This window comes from Callorhinus ursinus, unplaced genomic scaffold, assembly GCF_003265705.2.
Source record: "Callorhinus ursinus isolate GAN/ISIS: 27379988/994484 unplaced genomic scaffold, GSC_fseal_2.0 scaffold22, whole genome shotgun sequence".
Lineage (NCBI taxonomy): Eukaryota > Metazoa > Chordata > Mammalia > Carnivora > Otariidae > Callorhinus > Callorhinus ursinus.
The window spans coordinates 17846851-17868125 of NW_027397084.1; the positions used below are offsets into that span (position 1 = coordinate 17846851).

The window sequence follows — 21275 nt, forward strand, 5'->3', positions numbered from 1 at the left end:
CCGCGGGCCTCCCCGCCCCTCCTGCGGCGGGCACTCCGCGCCTTTCTCCCGCGCAGCCGGGAAACCTGACCGACCTCTTGCGCAACGTCCTCGGCCTGCCCGGGCCGCGCCTCTGTAGCCCGGGACCGTTTGGACCTTGGGCTGGGAGGGAGGCGCGGCGGCGAGGTCGTCAGGCGGGGAGGGTCGGGACCGCGGCCTCTCCCCGGCTCCTGCTCCCGGGCCTTCGGCGGTGAGTGTGCCCTACAGCCGGCGCCGCCGCCGCGCGGGCGCGCAGGCCCGCAGGGACCGCGGGCGCTGCCAGGAAGGCCTGGTCCGCAGGCCCCCGGACCCGGCCCTTCGGACCTCTTTCCTCCAAAGGAGTCCGGCTTTGAGCTTTGGGCCCTGGGTCTGGGAAGCCAGGATTGGCCTTTGCCGCGAGGCCCAGCCTCGTCCCAGCTTTTGGAGGGGGGGGAGTTGGCGCTCTATCCATCCTCCTGCAACCGCGCGCTTTTGTGCTCGGGACCCAAACTGTCGACTCCTTTTGCTTAGTTTGAAATGGGAAGCCTAGAATCTGGCCTTCGGGTAATACGATTAATTTAATGAACCACTTGTCGATACGTGTGTGTTAATGGTGCTAAATAACTGATCACCTGACACGGGGGGGGGCGGGGAGGAGGAAGAAAGGGAGAGAATGTTGGTACGGCGCATAGTCCTGTTTCCCTTCTTTCCCCCAGCAATGTGTTGCCGGGTCCGACGACCTTTTCCCATCTTTGGATTTTTAAGTGCCATTTCCTAGAGACTATGATTCGAGGTAGTTTGAATGCATGGTTATTGGTGCTATTCAGGAATCATTCGCAGATTATGATCATGGATAATCATTAATGTAAGTGGCAACAACGCTTTGTTATCTACCTTTTTAAAATCTTAATTACGTGTAGAGATACTTAATTTAAAATCAGACATTGGTTACTGAGCCTTTCCCAAATGCTTTACTACCTTATTTTAAGCTAAAAAAAAAAAAGATGCAGTAAACTATTTAGGGAGTACTTAGTACATTGTTCTACTTAGTTACTATTTTGGGGTCGGACTTGTCTTCCTTTTTACAAACTGGTTGTTTGAGATCTTCCGAAACTACGCCTGCATTACTCATTCATTTCCTACCATTTTTTGATTCTTGAATGAAGTGTTTGGGATTGTGAAAATGTTTGTAGATGTGTTTGTGGTTGGAAAGAGACATGAGTCAAAGAACCAAGAAATCTTTGCAGCATTCTTCTGTTTTTGAATTTGTATATTCATTCCGGAGCACAAGAGATGTGTAAATATTATTTCGGGTAGTTTTTACCTTTACTACCACTCGACCTTTTCTTAATTTTCTATTATTTTCTGTCCAGTGCTTCTGTTTACTAGCCCTATAGTACAATAACGAATTTTTTCTCCATCATTACACTTTTTTCATTTTTTTTCATTATCACTATTTTAAATTACAAACTTCCCCATGATAGTAATATAATTTGAGAGGGGACTTAGGAGCTGTTATCGCTCTGATTAAGCCACACACTGTTCAGTCAATTCTTGAGCTGCAGAAAGACATCTACTCAACTGAAGTGGGCCACTTTTTAAGTATGCAGAATTTCAACAATAGATTTTAAGCTTTATTTGATAGCTGTATTGGTGATTTGTCAAAAGGATAACAAATGAGTTACTGATGGGACCAGTTTTCCCCTGTTCCTTGCATGCTTTATAGGTCCGTTTATTGAAGAGCATGAAAATGTAATTTATTATACTGCTTTTGCATCCTTGGGGAAGGTAGTGAATTTCCTTATCTATCACATGCCGTTGGGATAGACTTCACATAACTTTAGTTGATCCTTTGGTATACTCATCTGTTGCATATTCAAATAAGTCAAATCTAAAAGAAGTGGTATGTAAATGTAGGTGAAAATTAGCGTTGGTTAAATGCAAATTTCAGAATAGAAAAGTGGTAAAGAAGTTGTCTCTATGTTAAAATGGCTTAAAGCCATACTATTAAAATTTAAAATGTATTGAGATTGGAATTAGATAAGAAAGGTTGGTAATTTTTGAGTTCTGTCATAGCATATTAATAAAACTATTATTGATAAAAGTTTGGAAAGCAGCAGTTGACAATTTGGATTACTGCAAAATTATCTTGAATTTAGATTTTTACATAGTATGGATTATATTTGGAAAAAACTGATGAATGTAAATTAGGCATACAGTTCTGTTGTTTTGAGTGCTGAAATGTAATGGTTATCTTCCTTGGTAATATGGTGTTGCCTTTTTGATACATTTTGCTTTCTTAAATGTGCACTTTTTTCCTTGTTTTTTACACAGATTTCTCATGAAATCCTTTTTACTTAATTTTTTGTCTAGAGATAAAATCTTTTTATTTTTTGAGGTAATGAAATTTATTAATCACCATCTCAGGTTTGTAGGTTACCCATAACTACTTCACCAACATCATGAAGTATCAGGAGGAGGGCTGATTTCAAAATATTTTCATTCATCCATGTTTCAGGAATTCTTTCTGACAAGTGGCTGCTGATTACTTTCTTGTGTGGAGCAGTACATCTTGGGCTTTATTTCTCTCATTTCTTCTTGGAGCACCTCTGAGAATCCTGGAGTATCTTTTCAGAAGCTTAGACATTTTATTTTTTAACTACAAAAATGTCTTGGCAAGTTGTTAGACACTTAAAATACAGTTGTATGTTGAACAGTAAAAGGTAACTCCCTTTTAGTTTCTGCTGTCTGATTACTGGAAAAAGATAATTGAGGGTATTGATTTGATTCAAAATGTTTGACACCCAGGTGCTGTTTGTACCCTCAAACCCTCAAGAAACCTAGGTTGAGAAACAAGATTCAAAGACATGGGGCGTTAAATCATTGTATTAGAGTTAAAAGAAGAAATTTCAAGAATTACAAAAGGCATTGTGTGAGGAATTGTCAAATGTATAGACTGGATACTTCTATGCATTGTATGTTTAATTTAGATCATTTTTTAATGGTCGGGATTTTCATTTTTATCATCATTTGTACCATGAAGAGAGGTGATGGATGAAGAGAAATAGTTGAATAAAAATTTCAAAATACTATACAGAAGTTTTAATCCACACAATCTATTAGATGAAGTTTTAAATGGCATAGTAGATTGTACAGAAAGGCTAAACGTAATAGTTTTGTTTCATTCATAATTCGTGAGAGTTGGCCACATGAAAAAATTCTAAAATTGTAGACTGTGAAAATAAATTGCAGAGTTTGTAGTGGATAACTTCCAAAATGATGTTTATACACACTGAGGATAGATAGCCACTGTATTTTTTATATGTAGGGAGTGGCTTAGTGCGTATTTTCTAACTTATTTTGGAAGAAGTGTATGTCACTTTATTTTTAGTATTTTTAGGATTTCATTAATGATATATTAAGAACAGAAAAATTAGTTTGTGTTATGTGAGTAGAGTGCATAAAGTATGGTAGTTTAAATGTGCAGACTCAGGAATCACAACACTGCCTGGGTTCCAGTTTGGGTATATTGGATATGTGACCTTGGGTAAATTACATAATGGTCTGGGCCTCCGTTTGTTCATCTGTAAAATAGATGCAATAATTGCACCTACCTCACAGTGTTGTTGGGAGGAACTAATGAGATAATGCATACAATACACTGAGCATAGGGCCTGGCACATAGTATATGCTAAAAGTACATGTTAGCAGGACTGTTATTACCTAGGCCATAGTTCTAATGATGAACTACTTCCACTGTTTCTGTGGTTAATCCAAACTGCTAATGCTTTCCATAATATCAATAGGATATAGTTATAAACTTTGAAGTTAACTCAGTACAGTTGGCTGGTGTGATTCTGCTTTTGCCAGTTTGAACTTGTACTTGATAGTTCTTTTTCTAGATTCTTAGGTCAGCTTTAGTCTTAGTATGGCAGACACCTTGGGTTCTTATATTCTTTTACCTGATAAATTCAGAAAAGTTATGAACCTTGGTGCTTCTTACAGATTCTAACCAGTGAAACTGGAGTAGAATTTGATGTGTGTGTTTAGAGCAGTTGATGAGGTTGTGTTGCTCTATAGAATTATACTTCTAGAATTGTGTCATACCACATGGTTTAACCATTTAGTGATTTTCCTTACCTCTGTCGTGGAAGGATAATTTATTATTCATCTTTAATGTTGTTATATTATGGTGGTTAAGAACTGACCTATGTCTCAGAGCAGAATTGAGTCCCAGCCCTGTCACTTACTTATTCTATAATATTGGGTGTAACTTCGCTAAGCTTTAGCCCCACTCTTATGACTTGAGAATAATGATAGTACCTTACTAATTGTGTGGTTGTGAAGATTAAATGACATGCATTTAGCTTTAGTATAGTGCTTGGCACATAATAAATATTCAATGCATTTTACTTTATAAACAGATATTATAGGGTAGTGGTAAGTGCATTGATTCTCGAATGAAATTTTCTGGGTTCAGATTTCAACACCACTTACTATAACAAGTAATTTAATCTCCTTGATCCCAATTAATTTCTTCCTTCCTTCATTTGTTTCTTCCTTTGTTTACTGGATTATAATATAGCATTGTTGTGAGGATTAAATTAATAAATGTAGAGCAGAGTTTCTTAACTTTAGCAGTTTTCTGGCTGGATAATTCTTTGTTGTGGGGCTTTCCTAGTGCATTGTAGTATATTTACTAGATGCCGGTAGCCTGCCCTTCAGTTGCGATGGCCAAATGTCCTCTAGAGGGGCATAATCACCTCTGATTGAGAATTACTGATGTAAAGCATGTAGAACATTGCCTGGTGTAAAATTAGAGCACATCATTTTACGTTTTTCGTCACCATTAGTGGTACTTTTATTTTTCTACTACTACTGCCTATTAGAAATTTGTTTATGGTAAGCATGACTAATGAATTGATGGCTTAATTTAAACTGTAGTATAGGGGCTGGAAGGCACCAAGTTTCCATTTCCAGGCTTTGCATTTAGGTCTTTGCCTGGATTGCTTTTCCCCATTTTTGTATGGATCACTCTCTCTTTCCAGTTTTTGGCTTACATGTTGCCCTGTAATAAGATCTTCGTTTAGCATTGTATATAGAAACTCTCCTCCCCCCATCACTATTACTCTAAGTTTTCATCATAGATTTTATAATCTCCTGAATATATTTGTATCCCCCATGCCATCCCCATACACTTACACACAAATATAGACTGTATGAGACAGACTGTATGAGACAGCTTCATCATGGGATAACCTCTTAGGGCCTTTGATAGCTTTAGTGATTTATTGTTAGGCTTAGATAGATACATATATATATATTTTTTAAGGAGGTAACATGATAGAATACGTAGTTTTACTTTGAAGGTGCTTCTGAAAAGTTGAGATAATTTTAATGTACTCTTAATTTAAAGGGGATTTTTGTAGAAGTGTAATTTTTTGTGTGTGTGCTGTTGGTGCTTTCTAAATCTTTCTGCTTTCTAGTCATACATGGAAAAATACATGCTGGTTTTTTTTCAGCATAAACTAAATTTGGCTGCAGTATAATTTTTTGTGAGTTAAGATAAAATAAGTATTTTAAAGTGGTAAATATCTTCAAACTCAGATTAAATTTTATTCAGAATGTTGGTAGTAATACTTATTTTTTAATTGTATTCTGAGTCTTTCTAAATGGTCTGTTAGGACTAAACTCTGTCATTCATAATTAGCATATGCTGTTCCCTTTGCCTGGAGTATCCTCTGGACCTTGAGGATCCAGCTGCTTAGATTTTCTTGGCCTCATAAGTTTCACCTTCCTCTGTGATGATGTCAGTCTTTCAGTATGACACTTTCGTATTTTGTTGTGATGTTTACATGTTGTATTTGTTTATATGTCTGTAAGTTCCTTGAATTTTGAGAATTGTGTTTGTTTCACAGGTACCTGTGATAACTGATTAAGTGGATTATCCAATTCCCTGACTTAGTTGGATATATTTTATGGTCTGTAAACATGAGTTGTGACTGTGAACTGAGAAATAATTTCTGATTTTAGCATATATATATTCCCAAATTATTAGTATCGATTTAATTGGGTATATTCGTGTCATTAGTCACATAGCGTACACCCTAGATAGGCTTGTTATATTTTATTTTTCTTTATTTTTTTGAAGATTTTATTATTATTTTTTTTATTGGGGGGAGGGACAGAGGGAAAGGGACAGAGAGAATCTCAAATAGAGTCCACCCAGTGTAGAGCCCGATGCGGGCTTGATTTCACAACCTTGAGGTCATGAGCTGAGCTGAAATCAAGAGTTGGACGCTTAGCTGACTGAGCCACTCAGGTGCCCTTTGAAGATTTTATTTTTAAGTAATATGTCTGTACTCAGCGTGGGACTCAAACTCACAACCAAGAGATCAAGAGTTGGATGCCCCACTGACTGAGCCAGCCAGGCTCCCTTGTTTTAATTATTAAACTTATAATGGCAAATATAAGGAAGCATTTAAGTATAATGTCATTGTAAGAAATAGGAATTTGTTTAACTCAGTCTGTTTACTTAACAGGTATTGAATCAACTCTTAATTTTTTTCTTAATTAGATCTGATTGTTTATCCACAATACTAGGTATCTCCCCTAATTCTATTTTATTATTATTTTTAAAATAAACCTTTAAACAATATCATTTTTTAAAAGTTTGTTTATTTAAATAATCTCTACACCCAACTTTGGGCTGGAACTCATGACCCCAAGATCAAGAGTCGCTTGCTCTTCCGACTGAGCCAGCCAGCTGCCCCTTCTCTAATTTTAGGTTAGTGTTTTAAAAAACTTATTTGGAATAATTTTAGACTTATAGAAAAATTGCTGACATTGTATAGAGTTCGTATATATCCTCATCCCATTTTCCTGATTGGTACATCTGACATAATGCTAGTGCCTTAATCAGAACTAGAGATTAAAATTGGTACATTGCTATTAACTAACTTCCGGACTTTATTTTGATTTTACTAGTTTTTCTACTACTGTCCTTTTTTTCTTCCATGATCCAACCCAGTTTACCACTCTGCATTTAGTAGATTTTTATGTTCATGTTAAGTGACTTAATACTCCTGCAGTCAGCTTGTTTTCCAGTTTAGCATGGAAATAACAATAAAATGTTATTATTTTATTTTTGATACTGAATGCTTGAAACTGATTTTTTAAAATAAATTTCTTTATACTTCCATTAAATGTTACTTTCAAGATAGTCTTGTGGGATGACTATATACTATCATTTTTGGAATTCTTTGGAATTGCCCCCAGAGCCAGTTGCAACTGCTTATGAAAAGTCAGTCTTACGAATTTATAGCAATTTTACAAGAAAACTAGTCTTGTGATGTGCTGTGTAAAAATTGTCTTCTTGGGACCCTTAAGTTTGGGATGCTTTATACCCTATTCTCTGTTGGCATATTAGAGATGTCTCAATGGTAGATGCTTAGCAAACATTTGTTGAAAGAATTAAAGGTATTATTAAAGAAATGTAATTTTGTTTTGCCAGTCCTTCTCAACATTTGACCATGGAAGCTTTTTCCCTGATGTTCTTCTTTAAATCCAGATAAAACACGCCTTTTAAGTCATATACCAGTTTTGGCCAAATACCTGTACTGGAAAGTTTGGTTCACCCATCTTATTTACAATATGTTTTACTTTTTTTTTTAATTGTTCTTTAAAGACTAAATATTGTTTACCATTGAGATTAAAAAATATGCCACAGGCTCTTAAGGTAAGGATGGTTCACTAATAGCAGTGTTACTGAAAAAAATATGTTGCCTGTTTAGGTCACTATTTAGAGTGGGCTGGTCTTCCCTATAGCTTTGTGAGTTTGAGCTGTGTGATCATAATTTCTCAATACTCTGAATGTCTCCATCACTTGAAAGCACACAGCTAGTAGTAACAGAAAGGCTGACTTCAGGTGAAGTTTGTAGAATTTACCAGACTCGTGTTGCTGTGAGACTGAGTGCATTTTTAGTAGGTTCAGCATACATTTTTTTAAAGAAGGAAAGTTAACTACTTGCTTTTAGAACTGGAGTTGCCCTTTTTTTCTTTTTGATTTATCTGAGGAAAGAAAAGATTGCTAATTGGGATGCAACTTTGAAGAGGAGGTAGTCTTGGGTTCCAGCACATTCAGATAAACTAATTTGTCTGTAGTTCTAGCTACTTGATTGTGTAAACATTTAGTTAACATCTTTGTAAATTATTTTTAATTACCAGAAATTTATTATACTAAAAATTTTTTTTTGAACTTAAAAACATATTGGTGGAAGTATTGGTGATGTATGATAATTGAGCTTTTCTTAGTTACTGAGAATCAGGTAATTAGAGAATTAAAACTTTTCCTGACTTTTCGTCAGCCTTGTGAGCTATAATTTTCTTTTAATGGTATAGTTAGAGAATGCATGTAAAATAACCAGCAGATCAATCAGATAGTTAACATTTTATTTCAGTGTTTTATCAATATTTTAATATAAGTAAATTGCAAAATTTGAGAAGAGGTAGTAAAATCCTGTTTAGAAGGGGATTAACTTTTGTGAGAATGAGGAAATTTTCTTTCCTTTTTTTAGGATTTTAAATTGCGTTACAATAAACTTTCCACTTAAAATGAACAGGTTGATGAATTTCAGTGTATGTATACATTCATGATTTAGGACATTTTCATCATCTCCCAAAGTATCTTCCTGTCCCTTTGCAGTCTAGCCTTCTGTTATCCGAGGACCCAGGCAACCACTGATTTGTTGAAAGTTATGGACAATTATTTTTAAAGAAGAGCCTTTGATGAGTCAAATCTAGTCAATTTCTAGCTTTGTAGCTCAGTGTGAAAGAGGAAGAGGTGTGGCTATGGGCTATGGAGCCTTGGAACCTGGGATTGAATCTTGGCTATTTTTTGGTTTGGGGGGAAGACATTTAAATTGTTTAAATGAATTTTATTTTATAAAACAAGTTATTTACATGTATCTTCTATATAGAGCCTATTACTAGAAATAAATGTGTTAAATTTAAGTAAAATGTTTAGCAGCATATAATATATAACCAGTAAATTGTTGAGTGTCTTTGGACTTCCTCTTCTTTCATCATTTTTATAGGAGAAAGAATCAAGGACAGTTTGAGGAAATTTTGGTAGATTTGGAGGCAGTCTAAAAATCATGGGAATTTTGGAACCCAAGATACTATCAGTTAATTGATTTTCTAGCTAACTGAATATTATTAGATGTTTTTGTTGATGCGCCCCCCCCCCGCCTCCCAGAATACATTGGTTCAGTTTTTTCTGAAACCAGTATTGAAGATAATTCAACTTTTGATTAATCGAGGATCTTCTAGGGCATTAGATCACCTTTCTGAGCAGTATCTAGTATCAGTAGGTAACTAGCTTGACATCTGTATATATCTCACATAACTCACTAAAATAAAATTAAATCTCTGCTATGTTGTTTTCTTGTCATTTATCTCAATTTATACTAAAGGAGTTCCCCCCCCCACTAAAATGCGTGTGTGTTCACATCTCTCCTGCATATGTGTAGTTTTTTGAGTTTTGATTTGTTGGGTTTAATTAATAGTTTCTTTCCATTTTTTCCTCCTACCCCTGCAAACAACCTTTTCTCTCTATATTACCTTTCTTTAAATAATGTAAATGCTTTATAAATAAAACAAGGCTATTTTACAGTTTTAATAGGTATGGGACAATAATTTAAATAATTTGATTTTGGCTCTTCTATATGGATTTATTGTAAAAGCAGTGTCATTCTTAATTTATGAGAAGATTATGGTTAAAAACATATGGTTTTTATGGTTTAAGCCATGTCATTCTTTCAACTGTATCAAATTAATGGATTATATACATAGGTTTCCCCCCCTCAAAATAATGAATTGAGTAAACATTTAATAGGATTTCTGGTAAAATGATACTCTACATGTGTGATAAAGAAACATTTAGTAAAGATTCGTTCTACATGTCCAAATGTTTATTTTAAAAACAGAGAGGATTTTTTTTAAACAATTCAGAAATACCTAAGTGTGTTCTTAGACTCAAAACTATTAAAATAATTTGGTTTTAGGTGATTATCAATTGATAGCTTTATTTCTTATGGTATTTTTTTTGTCTTTCTATAGGGCTGAAAGACACACAGAAGTCTTCATGGATATAGTTGATACATTTAATCATTTAATTCCTACTGAACACTTAGATGATGCCCTATTTCTAGGATCCAACCTGGAGAATGAAGTCTGTGAGGATTTTAGTACAAGTCAAAATGTCTTAGAGGACTCGCTGAAGAACATGCTCAGCGATAAGGATCCTATGCTAGGATCTGCAAGTAACCAGTTCTGTTTGCCTGTTTTGGATAGCAATGATCCCAATTTCCAGATGCCTTGTTCAACAGGTAATTCTTACTTTTTTTTTTTCTTTTTTCTTTTTCTTTTTTTTTTTTTAGTCTGCAATTTAAAATAAAAAGAATTTTCAGCAGCATCTTTTTTTTTCTTTTTCTTTTTTTTTTTTTTTTGATGAGGGTAGTGAATTTAGGATTCTTTAACTTGAATTTAGAGCTTCTTTTCTAGACATCAGAATTAGACTTTAAATTTTCTTCCAAGGAATGTGGAATTATCTTTGAGGATATTATGGATGTAGATAGGATGACCAATGACCATATAATTTATTATCCAAAGGGGGATACTTTTTGAGAATTACAGGGGTGCTGTTAATAGTTACATCATGACAAAAAGTATAAATTGGGACTCTCCCTAGTATATAGGGGTTTCCTGGCAAATTGGGACATTATATTACCCTAGGCCTGCTGGAGTCAAGGGGAATTGCTGAATAGACCTTTTTCAGTGCTCCTTCCAGCCCTTCAAATTTAATATATTGTGTGCTTCCATTTCAGATATTTTGGCATTTTGAGAACTCTAGACCTGTGCTGTCCAACTTAGTAACCACTAGCCACACGTAACTATTAATCACTTGAGAGGAGTCCAGTCTTAATTGAGATGTGCTATAAAGTGCACATGAGATTTTAAAGACTCAATATGAAAAAATATATAAAATATATTTACCAGAGTTTTTTAAATGTTGGTTACATTTGTGATATTTTAGATACTTTTGGTTAAATAAAATATATGATTAAAATTAATTTCATCTTTTTACCTTTTTTTAAAGTGGCTACTTGAAAATTTAAAATTATGTATGTGGTTTCCATTATATTTCTATTGGATAACACTGTTCTAGGTTCTGTAGTTGAAGTAACTGATTGAGGATAGTAACTTTCTGTAAGGCTAAACTAATTCTTACTACTTCAGAGATATATTAATATGTGGAAGAATATGTAGGCTTTCTTTTATAAAGCAAAGCAAATATTACAACAAATCTTGGGGCAATTAGCTGTTCCTTAAGCTAAAATTAAATAAAGGAAAATCAGCTTCACATGGAGAAGTTAGGCTTCCTCTCACTGTTCCCTAGAATAGTTCACAGGTTTATGTGGTGTTGATCTGTCTTTCAATGACTCTAGACTTCTGCACTGTAGTTTTTCAGTATAGTTTTTGTTTCCTTTTAGTATTTTCTACCTAATATTTTAATGATATTTAAAGTTTGGATTAGGCTGGCCTGCTATTCATCCATAAATCTGTCAGATTACTCTGCTCGAAGACCTCAACACTTTGACTACTAGGAATTTTTTCATTTTAACAACTCTTTAATGCTGAGATCTTTTGAATTGCTTGCTAATGGTGTATCTCTGAATTATATACATTGTGTTGTGTTATTGCATAGGTTTATTGTTTTTGTTGTATTCTAAATGTTACAAAGCTTTTAAAATTTGTTTTATGTATGCATTGTTCAAGTTTTTTACTTTGGTTCCTGTGTCAGTACAATATACCTAATTATCTTTATTGTCAAGTGCTTTTGACGGTTCTTGGTTGTATACACAGTTTCACAGTTCAGTCCAAATTCAGGAAAAACATTTATTGCATACTTAATGTGCTTGTTACTGGAAATATAGATCCTCTTAAGGATGTTATTCTAGGTCTGAAATTGGCAAATGTATCATCCTGTTAGACTTTATTTATAAAATTTCAGCCCTTTAGTAATACTACTGGTATTCCTACTTGCTGTCCCCCTTTTTTAAAAAAATTATTTCTGCTGATATGAAAAGTTTTTATTGATGTGAAAAGTCTCTTCAGTTTGGTGAACATTTCTTTTGTTATTTGAAGATACTTGACAATTTTTTTGAGGTATGATTAATACTCGTTTGTGATTCTTTTATCTTACAAACTAACTTTTTTATTCAAGAACTTAAGTGAATTCTTTTCTAAAAATTTTTTTTAAATTGCTACAGTTATCTTTGTTCTGAAGCAGAATTGTTTGTGTTAACATGTATGTAGTATATGTGTTTTTAAGGTATGTAGGGAATTTGTAGAGGAAATTTTAAATAATAAAGCTTTCTGTCTTGGATTGTTGAGATTTCTTTGCCACCAGGTAGGGCATTTATCTGGATTGCTTCGACGTTCCCTCTGCGGTTTGGGATATTTGGTTGAGTAAAAGACCTGTATATTTTCTAATGATAGCAAAATGGAAATCATTTCAATTTTAAAAGAACTTGTTTTGACATAATTTTAGATTTAAGAGAAAGTTGGAAAGAAGAAATTTTATTATAAACTAGTGAAAACCTTATATGGACAACTTTTATATGTTTTAGCTATTCACATACTACTTCAGCTTTTTGTTATAAAAAGGACAGAGTTTTTGCCCAGCTGTTTTGTTTGTGGGTCCATAGGTTTTTACTAATTGTCCTTACTGACCTTTAGCAGGGAAATGATCCTGGCAGTATTACTCATGTCAATGAAAGCTATAGATTATGGTTATTTTGTAACCTTGGTTTAGATAGTGCTAAAACTAGCAAACAAAGTAACTGCTATGTCTTGTTCTCTGCTATGCTGAACCAAGTTGATTTGCTTTAGTTGTTAAAGACCAGTTTTTTGTTGACACGGTTGAGTAGCTTGCATACATTTCAGTTGTCTCCAGAAATCATAGGATAGCTTTAACAAGTACAAAAATAGGAAAGAAACATGGAAGATTACTTTTAGGGCTCTGTTCAAGGCAAAAGAGTTAGGATGCTAATTGCTTCATTTTGGGAGATAACCAGTAGATTTCTCATCCCCCCCTTTTTTTAAATGCTTTTGACTCTAAAGTATTTCTTTATATACATATTGCCGTATTTACATAGGTTTTTAGATTTGCCCAGTAAACTTTTTTTTTTTTAAGTCTAGTAAGGAAAATCATTAAGTATTGTTGGGGAAATGTTTGGTCTTGATGTTCAATCAAGCCAGTTATTGGTATTTAAAAATCCTTTTATCCTTAAAATTAAAATATTTGCCCACATAATAGTTTCAAGATGCCAAATATATTATTTATATAAACACATGAAGAGTATATGTAAAATCATTGAAATGGTTTTTGAAAAACTGGTGGTATAGAGTGTCATGAAATAGTTTATCATTTTACAAACATGTTCCTCTTTTACATAGATGACAGGATTCATAAATGTGAAGCAAACCTTGTATTTAATTATTTCTTTACATGGTATATTGAAAAGTTAAGTGGCTATAATTTGATTTATTTTCTTAAGACCAGGAAGACAGATACATTGTATATATATGGGTATTCAGAGTAGCCTTTCATTCAGATAGCACTCATAGCTACTGCACCCTTCATTAATATCAAGGTGTTCTTTCCAGGCTACATCATGGCTTACAAAATCTTCATTCACTAAATTAAAAAAAAAAAAGCCCCTCCTGTAGTATGCTGTTTGGAGATTAAAGAACTCAAAAAGTCATTAAATTCTTACAGGTATTTTGCTTATTTGCTAAGTTGATTCATATTGTATACTTAAGTATTTTTTTCAACTGTAAAGGAAAATTTCTGCTAGCATGCATATGTGATAGTTACTTTCCTATCATGAATGACATTGATAATATATGACATTAGGCAGTTTTGTTTAAGAAGAATTTTAGCTTATACTGCTTTCCTCTCACCAAAGTATCATAATACTTGTTAAGACTGGTTTTATAAGCCTCTTAGCAGTAGTGTGATTTAGTCCCTTTTTTGGGACACAAGTTTTAACTTTCAATCATAGCGCTATAGTTGGGGCTTCTTCATCATTAGAGGTAGAATTCATCTATGTAATATTAGAAAAATGGTGTTGTACTTGTCCTGAAAAAATAATTTCTGTCTTAGTGCATCACTGAGATTTGTTTAAAAGGTGTTTATAAGTTTTTATGGCTTCATGCTTCTCTTAGACAAATATCCAATCAGACAGTACATTGAACTAAACACAGTGGACCTTTGGTCCAATAAAATCCTGTTTTCAAATTTTAATTATTGTTCTTGTCCAGGGATGGCAAACTCTTTGTGCAAATTATTTAGGCGCGTGGATCCAAGTACACATATAAATTCATTCCATATTTGCACTGGGGTCCTTTTTCACTGTTTTTGTTTATTATTCTGGTAGTTTTTTTTTTTTTAACTTCCTGTGCCATTACAAGAAGTCAAAATCAATGAACCTCTTGTGTGGTTGATCTTCTTTTTGAGAATTGCATTTGAACAAGAAAGTACAAATCTAATACATGTAAGTGAAGTAGTTATACAAATGAGATGAAATATATTGTTTGAGACAAAGTGTATACTGTTTAAGACAGTGTATTCTGTTAATTGATTGGTAGAGTAACTGATCAGCCTTGTAAGAACATTCATAGCCCTTTAAGAATAAAACTTAATTTCTTAAGATTGATTAATATTAAATATCATTTTGAGTTCTACTTTAGAGGGATTTTGGTGAAAGAGGGTATGTTTAGAAGAGAGCAAATAGAAAAGATTGGTGGACGCCTGGGTGGCTCAGTCGTTAAGCGTCTGCCTCCGGCTCAGGTCGTGATCCCAGGGTCCTGGGATCGAGCCCTGCATCGGGCTCCCTGCTCCGCGGGAAGCCTGCTTCTCCCTCTCCCACTCCCCCTGCTTGTGTTCCCTCTCTCGCTGTCTCTGTCTCTGTCAAATAAATAAATAAATAAATAAATAAATAATCTTAAAAAAAGAGAAGAAAAGATTGGCAAAAGTTTGTGGAATTGGAGATGTAACATAGTGGAGGAGAGAAAATGCTGGAAGGTGGGACGAGTAGGATATAGTAGCAGCCATAGATCCTTGAGAGTTTGTCACATGGCAAGAGATTTGACCTTTTAATGGGTAATGGGAAAGAGCTGGATCCATTATGTAGCAGTTAGAGATACAGTTTGGCTAAAAGGAGGAACTTGGGGTTCCCCAAAAATAGAGTAATAGTTTCCCGGGGATATGAGATTTACACTTTTTTTTTTTTACAATTGAGTTTTGCTCTGCTTAGCTTGAGCTAAATATAAAACCAAGTGTATTTTAATTTTAGTTTGCATTGACTGAGCCTTTAATTTTTTGTCTTTTCAATTTAAAATCTGAAATCATGGGGCACCTGGGTGGCTCAGTCAGTTAAGCTTCTGCCTTTGGCTCAGGTCATGATCCCAGGGTCCTGGGCGGGCTCCCTGCTCAGTGGGGAGTCTGCTTCTCTCTCTCCCCCTGCCCCTCCACCCTGCTTGTGCTCACTCACTCTCGCTCACTCTCAAATTAATAAAATTTAAAAAGAAATCTGAAATCATGTCTTCATCACTATATCCCTAATTAATGTCTTTTAGTTTTTTCTTTTATTTATTACTTAAAATTTATCTCTATTTTTATTCCTGTAACCCATTGCTTACTTCACTTAAAAACAAAATACAAACCTTGGATCAAGACTAGAATAGTTTTTATTCTTTGGGTTGCTGACTGAATCTTTTTTTTTTTAATTTAACCTGCATATCTATGCTGTTAAAACAGGCTTCTCTTTTCAAGGTCTTGGACATTTGATTCTGTTGAATCTACCTTTTTTCTGGAGGTCTGCCTCACAGGGTCCTTTGTCTTGTTCTTGTCTGGATTTGCTGTTCTCTAGGCCTGTTGAATATCTGTCATCCCTGAGCTTCACTGTGCTCCTGGAGTAGAGAGCTATTGTTTTCCTGTATTTCATTTTCTTTATCTGTGCCCTCTTAATGACATTCTTAGTAACTTTCTTATAACATCATATTTCAGTAATAATTTGCTTTTATATAGAAAACAAATTTGAATATCTCCTTTTCTTAAAATTTTAAGACATTGCTTCTTAGCTTCTAGCACCTGGTATTGTGGATGGGTTGTCTGATTTCTTGTATGAGACTTTTAGGTGGCCTTTGTTAGGTGGCCCTCCCCGCATCCCTGCTTTAGGATCTTTTCTTTATCTTTTGGTGTTTAGCATTTAATTTTTGCGGGGAGGACCACTTGGTGGTCCTTTTCTGTTTGAAGAGTGATTCCTTCAGCTCTGTGAAATTTTCTTCTGTTTTTTTTTTTTTTTTTTTTTTTTTTTTTTTAGATAGTTTTTCCTCTTTTTAGAGCCTTTGGTTGGTGGTTTTTTTTTTTTTTAATCACTTTCTTGCATCTTTACCATCTTTTGTCTTTTTAAAGTTCACTGCCATATTTTCTCTTTGAATATTTAATTTTGACAACTATATTACAGTTTCTAAGAACTCTTGTGTCCATTCGTACCATTTTTCTAAAAAATTTTATTTATTTATTTTTTATTTTATTTTATTAAGTAAGCTCTATACCCAGTGTGGGGCTTGAATTCAACCCTAAGATCAAGAGTCACAAGCAGTAATGTCCTGAGCCAGCCAGGAGCCCCTGTTCGTACCATTTTAAAAATAGTATTCTGTTGTTATAGGGATATAGTAAGAGTTTTTTTATAGTCCACATTGGTTTGTGTATTTGTATATTTTGATCTTTCTCATTGTGTTGCAAGTGTTTTTCAAATGTCTAGTTATTTTTGGTTGTTTGTTGATGTTTAAACTGGGAGAATTGGAAATTTGTGCTAGGTTTGCTGTGGGATAAGTGAATGTTAGCTAAATAGCCTGCAGTTATTTGGGGGAACCTCTGAATACCAGGGTGAGAGGCCCTTTATCATGAGGTGTTAACTGTCTTAGTCTCTCCAGCTTAAAGTTTCAGTTTAGGGTTAAGAAAAAATTTTCTTGCTTGGAGTTCAGTGCTTGGCTGCAGGCCTTGCTGTGGGTGGTAATGAAGTCAGGAGAAAAGATGAGCTTGACCACTTAGCACATTAGTCCTTAAGTTAATTCTTCATTTCTAACCCAGTCACTACCAATGCCCTTTGCTGGGTGGGGTTGTTCCCTTTTGAGTTGCAGCTCCTTTTGGCTGTAGGCTGTAACTTTTTCATGCTCTGTTTCATTAATCTCTTCTCTTCAGTTTTCTTTTCATCTTTCAGAAGTGTGTTACAATCTTTCATCTGTTTTTGGGCTTCTCCTTACTCTTTGTTATTATGGGCTTTACCTTTTATTTCTTTATTCTCATTTTAATGGGATTTAGGTAGAAATAGGAGATAAAAATTGGCCATATGGAGCCAATGACTCTTTTAATTAGATCAGATAAAATTTCTGATAACCAGTAATTCCTACTTAAGAATTTTGGAACCCTGTCCATTGTTATCTTGCCTTTGTCAGTGTAGAATTTTACCCTGTTCTTTATTTCTTCTATGGTCAGTTTGCATTTGTTCCCTTCCTTTTAAGATTTCTTAACCTATTAGTAGTATTAATCTTAATTGCTAGTTTTTTGTTAGTAATAAAGCTATTAACAAACTCCTCAGAGTTTGCAGGTTTATTAGTCAGATTTTTCCAAAGAAAGAGAAACCAGTAGGGGTGTGTGTGTGTGTGTGTGTGTGTGTGTGTATTATAGGGAGAGATATTAAAATTAAGATTGTTTTATTTTAAGAAATTGGTTTATGTGATTGTGGAGGCTAGCAAGCCTAAAATCTGCAGGGTAGGCTGGTAGGCTGGAGACCATAGGAAGAATTGATGTTGTATCATCAGTCTGAAGAATCTTAAGTCTGAAGACAAAATTCCCTCTTACTTGGGGGACCTCCATCTTTTTTCTCTTAAGGTCTTCAGTTGACTTGATGGGCCCGATCCATGTTATGGAGGGTAATCTGCTTTATTCAAAGTCTACTGGTGTAAATGTTAATCTCATCAAAAATATATTCACAGTAACATTTAGATAGGCATGTCAATAAATAACTAAGTTCTGTGGCATGATGAAGTTGACACGTAATATTAACCATCAGAGCAAGGTACCAAACTCTCAGAACATGATAGATTATTCTTTGAACTATTAGTGCTAGTTTATGTATGTTGTCATGAAAACAACTTTTAATTTCAGGAGTTTTGAGATAGTGGTTTCATGGGGAGTTTGCAGGCAGAGGTATCTTATAAAGCCCCCAGGTCTTTTCTCTTGTAAGGGATTATATATAAAGGAAGTTGATAGAAAAGCTAGTATTTGTGGATGTTAATGTAACAAGTACTGTACAAAACTATTTGGCTGGCATTATCTTATTAACTCTTTACAAAAACCTTAAAAGCTGTAAATAACTATTATTAATCTCATAGGTAAATAAACTGAGATTTTGAGAGTTAACTCATTTTCCAAGTTCACTAATAAGTATGTCATAGTAACTTAGGCTAGAAAAGATTTTCAGTCTTTTTTGCCTTCAAATACATGAGTGCTCTTTTGGTCAAGGCTCTAAACTGTATCCCAAATTTCATTCGGCTTCATAGTCAGCAAAAGTAGCATGAGGCGTGTTGTTTTGTTTTTGTTTTTCTTTTTGTTTTAAGTTCCATTTTTAAAAGAACAAAGGGGATAGTTGTCTTCTTTTCCTTTCAAAGAATTTGTGGATTTGTAGGAGAGATTTATGAATGCCTGATATGACTCTTCACTATTAAAGACTAGGTGTTTTAGAGAGAGATAGTCATTAGCCAGTGATTTAGCAATTGTAAATATTAGAAAGTTGCTCTAAGGATGTGCTTTTTAACTCATTGTCAACAGGTAGAAGTGTACTACTCTTCAACAGGTAAAGTACTGATTCAAGATGGTATTCAGTTAGATAAAAGGAAAAAAAAAATCAAACCTCTTCTCATTTTATAGTTGATTAAGAGTTAAACATTAACTTGAAGAAATTTTGTTAACAGTGGGTCATTTTTGGCTTTATTCACTTACTGAGTGTGTATTTTATATCAGGTAGTGTGCCAGACAGTAGATATACAATGCTGTGTAAAACAAAACTGTTGCAATTTTAATGGAGCTTTAAGTTTAGTATAGAAGTAACGTTTCTGATATTTTGAGGTTGCTTAATAAGTCTAGTTATTTAACATGTACTTGCTGGGAGAGGTAGTCTGTCATGGGTCTTGTGTGTTCCTGAATGTTCCTGCTGAGTGTGCCAAGAATGCAAGGTCTTAACCAGTCTGAAACCGGGCTATTTTTTTAGGGTTGCATATTGAAAAATACAAAAAATTGTATTTTTAAGGTTGTGCAAGCAACCTTGAAGACTAAGATAACATTTATTCCTTCACCCCCCCCACACCAGACAAATTGCAAGTTTGCTTATTGCTTACTATGAAAACGATAAATTCCCCACACTGTTCCTCTTCTGTATCTCAGCCTACTATGTAGGCCCACCTGTTGCCCCTATGGAACTTGGGGGTGGGGGGGGGCAAAGAGGACTGACATCGAGGTCATGCTGCTTGCTCTGCCATGATGACAGAATTCTTTGTCTCTGACCCAGTAGTCTCATGTCTTTTGTCAACACCATGTATCAGTAACAGGCTGGTTTTTTAGTTTGCAAGTAGGGTAAAATCCCAAACCCTTCATAGTTCTCAGCATTACTGTGTTGAAGTTCAGAAATGATAATATGAGGGCTTATTACCAAGCACTTTAATTATTAAATATGAAAAAATGATTTACTTCCGTGAAGGCAAAGATAGCTTTAAATACCGTATGTTGTTTATACTGGCATTAGAATAGTTCCTAGTCTAGCACATAGTAGGTGTTCAGTAAATTTTAACTGGGGTGGGTGGGAAGGGACAAAGAAAGGAAAAACAGTAGGGCCAGGTAGTGGGACCAGAAGTTAAGGTAGTAAATAAAATGTTTGCTGCAGGTGGGGCACAGTTTTGGCTCTCAGATTGCTAGCAGTCATTGTGGAAGAGGAAAACATTCCAAGGTGAAAAATTAGTGTCTTAAAGTAAAACCAAATCCAGTACCTAGGAAAAGGAAAACTATTTCTGACACTAAAACTAGAAAGAAATTTTATCCACAAAGTTTTGTCCTAATGTGTGATGCAATTAAAAAAAAAAAATTCTTAGTAGGTGCCTCGTTAGCACAGTAGGTAGCGCTTCAGTCTCATCATAAAAAAAATCCTTAGCAACATACTCTCAATAAACATAGGGCTCAACACTCAATATGTATCCCAGTATGAGCACTATCACGAGGACTAATAGAATGGTCTGACCCAATCCTACGTTAGATTTTACACTGTCTTTCAAACAACCTTACTTGGATGTCATTTCTTACACCAGATTTTTAAATGTATTCATGTGAGGGTGAGTTATATAATACTGTCTGAGAACTGGTGGGAATGCAATTACCCCCCCCTTTTTTTTTTGCCACTGTAAATGCATAGACATAAGCCTTATAAATAAACAGGGCTGTGTATGGGATTGTGTAAATTTAAAAGCTCTGATGGGGGTATTTGTTTGAATAGGAGGCTTCTCTCCCTCCATAGCAGAGGAGGACAGAGCCACTATTTTCCTTAGAAAATGATTTTGGGATCCTCCATAATGCATAAATGAACAGGAGAAGCCTCATATTTCAGATATAAATGAAGATCATTTTGGCATAGCTAATCTTTGTTTTATAGCCCTTGTTTTAAGTAGCAACTTGTTGAGTAAAATTAATAGATTCTACCCTCTTTAGTTCCAATCGATTATTCTTGCTGTTCTCTTCTAGTCATGGGAGGATTGCATAATCCTTGTGGCTATTTTCACTATTATCACTGCCCAGATTCCTTTGGAACTCTTTAGGCTTGTTCTTTCTACTTCTGCCCCTTGTACCTTTCTCCCCTCCATATTTATTTGCCTTAGTTAGTGAATGTTTTAAAAAGATTTTTTAGCTTTAGCTGTTAGTGTTGGTATTGTCCTCTGCCATCTCTTCTCTAAAATACTGCCTTTCTCTAATTTTGCTTTTCTTTTTTCATAGACTTTATTAAGTCTAAGTGCATCTTGAATGGTAATTTGTTACAAAATGTATACTTACAATAAAAGAGGTAAATTATCATGGGATGATTAACTAGAAGTTTATTTACTAA

The 21275-nt window shown here is 34.8% G+C and overlaps 1 protein-coding gene across 6 annotated transcripts in view; it reads left to right on the forward strand.

Annotated features, from left to right (window-relative positions):
• PHF3 (PHD finger protein 3) overlaps nucleotides 1-21275 on the forward strand; it is an 85957-nt gene that overhangs the window by 418 nt on the left and 64264 nt on the right. The window contains exons 2-3 of one of the 6 annotated variants that reach the window (XM_025890359.2): nucleotides 714-862; nucleotides 10117-10385. The exons of 1 other annotated variant lie outside the window; for it this stretch is intronic. In XM_025890359.2, the coding sequence (XP_025746144.1) occupies nucleotides 861-862; nucleotides 10117-10385 (271 nt within the window). In that variant the 5' untranslated portion in view covers nucleotides 714-860. Of the gene's footprint in view, nucleotides 1-111; nucleotides 230-713; nucleotides 863-10116; nucleotides 10386-21275 lie in introns of those variants that run through there. 4 more of the 6 variants (XM_025890361.2, XM_025890360.2, XM_025890362.2 and 1 more) reach the window with 4 other exon arrangements.